The sequence below is a fragment of the Ovis canadensis genome, chromosome 7, assembly GCF_042477335.2.
Source record: "Ovis canadensis isolate MfBH-ARS-UI-01 breed Bighorn chromosome 7, ARS-UI_OviCan_v2, whole genome shotgun sequence".
NCBI lineage: Eukaryota > Metazoa > Chordata > Mammalia > Artiodactyla > Bovidae > Ovis > Ovis canadensis.
In genome coordinates this window covers 63,782,946-63,792,833 of record NC_091251.1, presented here as the reverse complement: position 1 = coordinate 63,792,833, position 9,888 = coordinate 63,782,946, and the positions used below count along the sequence as shown (strand labels likewise).

At 42.8% G+C, this 9,888-nt stretch overlaps 1 protein-coding gene across 8 annotated transcripts in view; it reads left to right on the top strand.

Annotated features, from left to right (window-relative positions):
- Positions 1-4,225: 4,225 nt before the first annotated feature.
- Positions 4,226-9,888, top strand: part of TCF12 (transcription factor 12) — a 391,527-nt gene continuing 385,864 nt past the window's right edge. For 4 of the 8 annotated variants that reach the window (XM_069596408.1, XM_069596406.1, XM_069596404.1 and 1 more), the window contains exons 1-3: positions 4,226-4,954; positions 5,947-6,043; positions 6,956-7,028. In XM_069596408.1, coding sequence (XP_069452509.1) covers positions 5,969-6,043; positions 6,956-7,028 — 148 coding nt within the window. In that variant the 5' untranslated portion in view covers positions 4,226-4,954; positions 5,947-5,968. Of the gene's footprint in view, positions 5,516-5,946; positions 6,044-6,955; positions 7,029-9,888 lie in introns of those variants that run through there. The other 4 variants (XM_069596407.1, XM_069596403.1, XM_069596409.1 and 1 more) reach the window with 3 other exon arrangements.

Below are 9,888 nucleotides of genomic sequence, written 5' to 3'. Positions count from 1 at the left end.
GACTCTGTGATTCCACTGCAGAGGACCCAGGTTTGATCCCTAGTCGGGGAACTGGGATCCTGAAAGCGTGTGCTGTGGCCAAAATAAACAAAACCAAAATGCTTACCTCATTGCAGTGAATAATTGAGATTGAACTACAAGAAATATGATGCTAAATTTGACTAGTCAAAAGAGAATATAATAATTAAATAAGAGGATTATTTTCTTGCCAAAATTTAATAATATTTTAAAAATTCTTCAGCGATGCTGAGAAAATAGAGAACAAGAACTGCATGTGTATTTGCAGGTGATGCCACTGTGTGTTCTATCTAGGGCTCAGCTGGGTGTATCTCTGTCCGTAAGTCATACGCAATTAGTCACATTGATAAAGTAACATTGACCACAGAAAAGTAATATTTGCTTTTAAAATGACATTACATATAGTTATTTTTTTATAGTTATTTTTTAAAATACTTGCAAATTATTACTTCATTTAGTGTTTTTCTCTTCAGAATGTTTGAAGGCTTTGATCCAGTGCTCTCTAACTTCTAGTGGTGTTGACTGATGGATGCCGTTTTGTGTTCTCTTTGGAAGCTTGAAGGTCTTATCTTTGTCGGCTGTATGCTCAAATCTCCTGATGACATGCTTTGGTATAGATCTATTTTTATCCATTTTGGTGGGCACTTGGTGAACTCATATAATTTGGTAACTCATGTACTTCAGTTCTGGGGATTTTTCTTAGATTATTTCACTGATGACTTTCAACATTTTTATCTCTTATCTCCGTTTTTGGGGCCATTATTATTTGGATTTTGGACTGGTCCTCTCTACTTTCTAAGAAATTTCCTTCATTTTCTCTTCCAAAGTTTTTACCAATTTTTTTCCCCACTTATACTTTCTGATTTTCAATTCTAAATGATCTAAATGTCTCACATGATAGAGCCTTCCCTCAAATGTCTGATAATCCTTGGTTGTCCGCTAATGTTTAAAAACAGGACAGTAAAATGCTGATTGGAAAGTCTGAATGACTGGGTAAGAGGTTGTCAGCTATAAAGGTCCCTGTAGTGTGATTTGTTTGGGCCAATAGGTGGGAACCTTCCATGTCAATATCTTCAGGTCTTTCCTCTTGGAAAGAGGTTAATCAGGTTCCACACAGATGGACCTTCTAATCTCTTCCTTGGAAGTTGAAGGTCTGGCTGCTGGAATCTGGGAACTGAATTGGTAAAAACATTTGGGAGCCTCAGCATCTAATATCCAAATGTTCACTTAATCCCCCTAGCCTCTAGAGATCACCAGTTTCACCTTCTGCAGAGAATAAGTTTTCAGTACAGGCATTTAATGCCTTAAATAATAAATGACACTATCAAGGAATAGAGAACTCCTTTTAGCTATGACCAGAGAGGAAAGGTGAGATCTGTACTAGGAAGTTCCTCAAAGCTGAGGGATTTTTGCTGGCTGATAGAAGAGAATGAGAGTGGATTGTTGATGACTAGTAGAATCTAGCTTAGGATAAAAATGGAAAATCTTGGTTTTTAATTTATCTTTGATGGGAGTGACATGAACTGAAGGTAATACTTCTTATTAAATTAATTGTTACATGATGTTGTTTCTTTCAGTCCCAAGGAGACAGCTGTGGAAAAGCACCAACTACTGGCTGCTCTTCTATAGCGCAGGCAGCTACAAGGGAGTCTTCTGGTCATCACCCTTGGTTCTAAGGGGAAAATTTTAGCAGGGCAGTCATTCCATCTAGATAGCAACTTGCCACTTGACTTGATTGGCTCTATTCTCTCTCCTCCTCTGAGCTTTCTAGAATTCTTGCCTTCTGAATAAGAGGCCAAGGTCAAGTCTTTCTCCCAAGGGAGCAAAGCCCATTGTTTTGGCTGCTTTTCCTTTTGACTGAAAAGTTTCTTTGGGCAGAAAAGATCTCCCTGATGAAATTGGGTATATGAGTGTAGGTATCGGGGGTTCTTAGAAAGAAGAGACTGAAAGCTATGTCGACAAGAATTCCTGTGTCTGCCAGTTGTGAATGAGCAGTACACTAAAGTCTATCCTTCTTGAGGATGGGGGGGGGGGGCGGGGGGGAGTTTGATACTTTCTGTTCCTAAACAGCATTTAGTACCATGCTGTGCATATAAGATGTGTTCATTAAACATATTTCAATGTTTATTTATTGAGGCTGATTAGCTTACACTATAGAAACAGTACTATTAATTATCACTGAATATGTGTTACTGGCTGTTTCTCTTAGCTTTTAAATAGTCTTCTGGCTCTATCTAGCAAGAGCTTGGAAATGACTTACAAATAACAAAACTCCTGTTTTTTTAAATGTTTTTTTGTCTTCCATATATGTATTGTAGATTATAGAAAATCTGTTTGTGGGAAACATATTTCCCTAGTAAAAATGATACATGAAAACACTGTACCACAGAATGAAGAATAAATTCATGTTTAATGTCAAATACTTGACAAGATTTAATTCCAGCCTCCCTTTTTTGAGTGTGTACTATACACCTGGCACTATGTTAAGTGCACACTACAGACAGACATGTGGCAGCCCCATCCTTTAAGGAGTGTTTAATCTACTGAGGAAAATAAACTATATAACAATATGGGTCATAATAGATATGAAACTTTACCAGTCAGTCCCTCAAAGGAGTGAGGGAGCCTCCATGACTGAGGGTTTGAGCAGTGATTTCTTCTTCTAAATTAGTTGTAAGAGAAGGATGAGAAGAAACTGGCTCTTCTTTTCTCTTGAAAATAGCATAAATCCTTGAATGGGATTACATACTTTCTCCTCTCCTGAAGATCGCATCTCAGTTTTACCACTGAGACTATTTCTGATGGAATGAGGCCTAACAGTTCTAATTAGACTTCTCTTCTTGATGTTTGGGCCTTTGCTACAAAAAATGGCCACTGGGCCTTATATCGCTTAGAACCCATTAGATTACAAAAAGCAGAGTACTTTAACCCTGTCGGTTCTGTCAATGACGGCAGACCTGGGTTCATAAGGTGTGATCAGAGACTTGAAAACATCACCATCTACTTTATTTCCACCTGGCAGGACCTGCTGGTTGGAAGATGGTGGTCCAAAGTCCAGGAGTTCCTTGTTGTTTTTTTTTTTTTTTTCCCATAAAATATGCTGGTGATATTCCTTCACATTTTTGGGCTGCTTTTAAATGCTCCTGGATTTCTTGAGCACTCACAGAAACAGGAGGTTGCCTTTGAAGCTCTCTTGGAATATGAAACAAACAAAAACTTTCCCCGAAGCCCCCAACGTTGGCCCAGATTGTGTCATGCACATTGCCAACCAGTAACTGCAGCAGGGAATGGAACTATGCTAGGTTATTTAGGTTGGAATTTTGCTAATTTGCTTACACTGGAACCACATTCTATAGTAGATAGCTAGGCCAGGGATGTGACGTTAAGCAGCAGGGTGGTTGTTTACCCAGATAAGGGGGAGTAGATACAGGGGAGGCTACAGAATCTGGCACAAATACAGAGTGTGGCAGATGACAAAGTCATGGAAACCCTTACCCTCAAGCTACAACTGCCTTCTTCCGCTGGACAGCTCTATTTGTAATAATGTATAGTAGTCGCATATCTGCAACTGAGTCCATCTTCTTGTTTCCATGCAAATCTGGCCTCCAAAGGCTCCTTCTTGCCTTCCTGGTGTAGGCTGCATTTTTCAGTGTTACTCTGCCTATGTCTTCTTTCCTCACGTTTCTTCTGCCCTGGCCTTACTGGTCTTTACTGCATTCACTGACCCCAAAGAGTCAAACCTTGGCTGATACTGGAGAAAACCTTACTTAGATATCCGGAAAGAAACTGAGGTTTAATTATTTTGTAGTCTTTCTACTCCGTTTGGGGTTCTTCAGACCAAGTTCAGTACTTGCGCCAAGACTGCGGCTGTGCGACAGAACCTACCTGGGCCGTCTCTAAAACGAAGGGACTGGCTTGATCCATTACAAAAACTCTTCTTGCGGTGCGACCCGGTAGTCTTGATTGGAAATCAGTAAGAAGAGAGGACTGCAGACGTAGAAACTTGAGTGAGTGGAGTGTTTGGGAACCTGAACCCCACGTTGCTTTGTGTTGTTTGAGGGAGGTCCTGCCTCTTCTGCATTCCGCCCACCAACGAATGTGACCACCCGTACCTACTCCCAGAGCCCGCCAAGGTGGCCGGTGTCTCTTCCCCACGCACTCGTCTTCCGCGGCGAGCTCTGCGCAGCCTACTGGGGCCGGAGCCTCCGGGCCAAGCCAAGTCTGGCGTCCGGCGTCCAGCGCGGCTTGCTCCGGAAAGCCTTTCAGGATTCTTGCGGCCTCGGGCTAGGTGGCCTCGGCAGCGGATCCAGATGCGCCCGCTGTTGCGTGTCCGCCGCCCCGCTTCGGGAAGAGAGGCCAGAGCAGAACGGGCTGGGGGAGGCGCCACGGCGGCTGCCGCCCATCTCCCGAGGGCCCGACCAGGCTTCCTCGCAGGCGGCCCGGCCCTGCCTCACGGGGTGCCTGCGCGTGCCTCCCGCCCCTCCCCACCCGCTCCGGTCCGCCTCACCCCACCGCCGGCTTTGTCCGCCAGCCGCGCGGCGGCCCCTCCCCGTTCCCGTCGGCTCCTCCCCGCCCCCTCCGCTGGCCCCACTTCCTCGGCGCAGGCGGCGGGAACGGGACGGGGACGAAGGGGTTAACCCGGGGCTCTTCCCGGCGCGGAGGGATCCGGAGCCGAGCCGAGCGCGGTGCTGAGGCTGCCTCAGCGAAAAAAATGTCCGCCTGAGGAGACCCACAAGTTCTATTCGGGGGGACCGCCAGCCCGCCCCGGGAGGAAGGGGCGGCCAGGCCCGAAAGCCGCCTCCCCGGCCCGGATCCGAGAGCTCGCGCTGGGCAAAGTGAGCCGAACCGCCGGGAGGTGCAAGGGGAAGCCCGAGCCCGCTCTCCCGGCCAAAGTGAACTTTAATCGAGGTGGTTGGATGCGGAGACGGGGCGGCAGGTAATTGCGGGCCGGCGAGCGGGAGGGGGACGCTGTGGCGGGGCTGGGGGCTGCGGGGCGACGCCGTGTCCCGGCCGGAGCAGAGGCGCCCCCGGCCCTCGCCCCAACTCCGCACCCCTTTGTACAGAAGCGAACCCGGGGTCCTCTCCAACTTGGGGAGCGGAGTGGGGGTGGAGGCGAGAGTCGCGGGCGGCCAGGCCCGCGGGCGGCGCGCTCGGCCTGCGCGCCCGGCTCAGCGCTCGGCAGGGGCTCCTGGGCGCGCGGGAGAGCGGGCTCTTCGGCTACCGAGCCAGGCTCATTGTTAAGCAGCTCCGGGGTCGGCCGTCCGCAGGCAGGGCAGCAAAAGTGGGAGGAGGCCGAACCGCGGGAGGAGGACGCCGGGCGAGAGCGGGACTAGTTGTCGGTGTTTCTGTTTTCTTTTTTAAAACGCCTCTGGGACGCGCGGGGGATGCGTTCCGACCCCCGGGGCTCGCGGGGGACGTCCGGGCGGCGGCGGCAGCAGACGCGGGCCTGCGAGCGGCGCGTTCCCTGCAACTTGTCAGTTCTATTGTTGCAGAGCCAGTGAGTCACTTCGCTACTCCCCTCGCCGCCGTTCCGCTCGCTGGATGCCCAATCGTCCCTCACCCCGCCCCTCGAGACCCCCGCCCCGGCCTGGCCCCGCGCGTCGGGCCCCGTCGGCGGCGGCGGCGGCGCGGGGTAGGGGGCGCCGGGGAGGGGGCAGGACGGGCTCGGAAACTTGCGGGAGAGGTGGCGAGTTGCGGGAGCCCCCGCCTCGCTCCCGGGCCGGGCCGGGAAACGCGTGGATTCACGGACCCGTGCGGGCGTCGGGCTCTCCTGCCCCCTGCCCGCGCGGCGGTGGGGAACGAGGAGGGTATTGGAAGTCAGCCTGGCGCTTTTCCTCTTCCTCTACGCTCCTCTCCATCCCCGAACACACTTTGGGCCTCGGCGGTCTCTGGCTTCTCTCTTAGCAGAGCCTCTTTTCTCTGCCTTAGGACCTGTTAAAAGTGGCCGAAGATGAATCCCCAGCAGCAGCGCATGGCCGCTATAGGGACCGACAAGGAGCTGAGCGACCTGCTGGACTTCAGTGCGGTATGAGAGCTTTCCGCGGCATCTTGGGGTTCTGCTGAGGTTTACAGAAAAAGAAAAGGGGGAGAGCGACGTGGAGACTAAGCAGCGTGAACTCCATCTGCTTTGAGCAGTAGTTTTCAAGGCTAGAGTCCAGCTCCCCCAAGTTGGACACCTGAACTTTGATGTAATGTCTAGACTTGCAGATTTAAAACTTTAATGCCAGAGGGGTCATTTGATTTAACCAGTGAAAAGGAGAACAACTTAAATCTTGAGCTTTGGTTGAGTCACCCTCTGACCCTGATGGTTATTAGGGATTTTGAACTTCATATGAAAAAAGAAAATTGTTTTTTTCTTCAACACTCCTAACCATTTCCTTTCCCAAGATGTGGTATAATTTATGGTACCTGAACGATGTTAGTTACAAGAAGCTAGTCAAGGACTAAAATTTCCAGACTTTTGGATTGAACCCTCTTAAGATAAATGTATATGGACTTTAAAAGGTATATGTGTGTATAAATGTATACATATTATAAGAAGTGTATGTGTGTATATATGTTTGAAATTTTTTTAACATAGGGAAAATTATCACCTGAAATCAAAGAGCCTATTGCCCTTATTTCTAATGGGTTGAATTCGTTTATTAACTGCTTTTACAAAAAGAAGATCATTGACCAAAGCTTACCATTTAAACTTAATCTTAGAATCTCTCATACAAGTGACTGGATTTTCAGAACAGAAAATAGCCAGTATTTCCAAATAGTGTGAGGAAATAGTATCACCAAGTGTGTTTGCATCTCTGGATCTGAACGTATATCTCCATTTTTAACTTCTCTCTGAAATACAGTAACTAATTGATAACGCTTGATGAACTTCTGTTTGCAGGGAGTCTAGCAGAATTTCAGGACTAATAGAAATGTTTGGGTTATTTTGCAGATGTTTTCCCCACCTGTTAATAGTGGGAAAACCAGACCAACGACACTGGGCAGTAGTCAGTTCAGCGGATCAGGTAAGATCATGTCTAAAATCAGAAACTCATATGTTGGTGTTATGATACGTTTATGTGAACAATATGAAGTATTTTAGTATTTTTCTTTATACCATTCTTTAGCGTCTAGTTAAAACTATCAACAAAAACAACAAACCCCAAATGTGGGCTGTAGCTCTAAGGCTCCATTGACATTTCTTTGAGAATTTCAATGTGAATTTAAAATATTTTCTTTTCTCTGAATTTTTAAGTTGAAAATCATCTTGTTTGAGTACAGGGGATTGTGTCATGCTTCTGTATTTAGAAAAGTACAAGAAGAAAATGCTCTCTGGTCTATGTATGTTGTTGTTTTGTTTATATATATGTGTGTGTATTTTAAAATTTTCCTAAATTTTAGCCCATTAGCATTATTAAACCTTTGGAAATAAAGACTTGGTAAAATAATATTACTTAAAATAGCATATGAAAACTGAAATTGAGTCAAGCAATAATTAGTAAGACTTATTTTAAAAGATGGCTATTCCTTTGGAAGTCTGCAGGAAATTAACAATTTTGTAGACAGTTATTTAAAATGTTGCAAATAAATGAATAGAAAGTTAGATATACTTTCAAATAACAGATGATTGAATTCTGTCCTACATTCACATTATAGTAGGATAACATTTAGAATAAGTTAAATTCCTACTCCTACGGTAGTGCTTTGCTCTTTAAATTTACCTCCTGTGTATTTATAACTACTCTGCTCCATTATTAACATTTATCCCGTATTTCTTAAGAATGCATTTTTCCCTTTATACTCATGATTTAAAAAAATAAATGTTTCAGAAGCAAGGTTCATTCTAGTGTAGAAAAGCTCTAATTTTCTGTTTAATTTAGATTATTCCTTAGTGCTTAGAGATGAGAAAAAAATAATGAAAGCCAAGACAGCATCATCCTAAGAAAACCAGCTGTCAAATCTGTAGGCTGAAACTCAATATATTTCTTTTTGACTGTTGGTTTTTTCTTTCCCCTAATAAAATGATAGTTGATTTCTTAAATGTGAAAGCAAAACATCAGAAATAGTTAATTTCATAACCAGTTTAACTCTTTATACCACTCTACATTAAAAATGTTTCTATTTAAAAATCATGTACTACTTGAATTTACTAAAATTCATTTTTAATTATGAAATTACAACTTAAAGGGAAAATATAGCATGTTTTACATCTCAAATAAGTAAAATAAAGTGTTTTAGATTTTAAATATTCTAAAGACTAATATTATTCTTAATCAAAAGAATATCATAATATGTCAGCCAGACCTCAGCTCTTCTCCCACCTCTTATCTGTTTATTGGTAATTGCTTGGAAAGTCATTGTTTTTTTTGAGTCGGGGAGAGAAAATTATTTGTTAATATAGAAGGCGGCTGTCTTCTCTTTCTTTACTACTGTTTTGAGTACCTGTCAATTTTTGCAGTTGATATACTCAAGAACTTTGAAACTTACTTTGTTGACTGTGTAGTAGATGCTTAGTATATTTCATTAAATGAGTAATGATATTGCTGTTTCAGATTGGCTTGAATTGTAGAAAATATATGTAACAGACATTGATATCAGGGACATGAGCTTCAGAAATTTGCTATTAGAAATACTTTTCTGTTTGTGGAATAATGTCAACTATGTATTTTTTTTACTTTATAAAATTTAAAAGTATGATGACTTGATGTGTATTACTAGCATGGCACTGGAGCAGTTGTGGGTCCTTTTTGTAGCATGCATTTTACAAAGAAAAAATTATTTTTCTACATTGTAGAAGTGTTCATAGTATTTGTTTCTTTGGAGCAGGAAATTTTAAGTTTTAAAACTGTTAGGTTTTGTATCCATTGAAAACGAACTTAAATATTTTTCTGTGTGTATTTTTTTTAATTTCAGGAAAAAATTATAATTAAAAAAAGCTGTGACCTTTAGTAATTTTGAATGGATTTAGCTTTGGGGGAAGGGGAAATTGCAAAGCAGTTATTTTATGTGAAAGTATACCGGGAGATACGGCCTTATAGCCGTTTCTTATCTTAAAGGAAATGTTTAAAAGAAATTGGTATGATAGTATTGTTTTATTTATGTATTTTATTGACACTTTAATAATCTTCTGTCCTGATGTCAAAGGATATGTAATACATCCTAGTGATTGATTATTTGCAATATATAAGGAGCTAAAGATCTGACTTTCCTTCTGAAGACATGACTTAAAGACTAATTACCTTGTTTTTGAAATAACATTTGTAAAATCCCAAGGCTTTGCCTCATGAAAACTGTAAGTGTGTAGTATAATTTCCCTTATTGATTGTCCTTTTTGATGCTGACTTAATTTCACTCTAAATGCTATAGTATGTGATGTTGTTTTAAAATCTTATTCTGAATGGAAAATATAACTTGTATGATAGCTGACACTTTATCAAAAGTCACTGTGGAAAAGGTTAATGTATATTTTCTATTACTTATTTGTCTTGACAATAAGTAATATGTCAAAAAATATGGCAATAAAAATTAGTCATAATTTTTATTTTTTCAGCAAGGGTGTTAATTTTCTTTGCATTATAATAAGACAGAACTTGTCCACTTGATAGTATAGAATCTCCGAGGTATTCTTATTGTGACCTTGAGAGAGGGGCTTCTTTCTGTAAGAGTCAAAGGTGAGGCACTTTATAGGACAACACTGTCCTATTAGAGGAAAGCTTGTTGAAAGGATTGACAAAGTGGAAATAGCTCGGTGTTTAAATCTGCTCTCCCCTCCAACTTTAGGTCTTGAGTGTGTAGAACTAAATTGGGATATTGGGCTTAGATTTTAGTGGTTTAAATATTTACATGATAGCTGGAAGTTTTCCTTTGTTTTTGAATCCAAGTCAT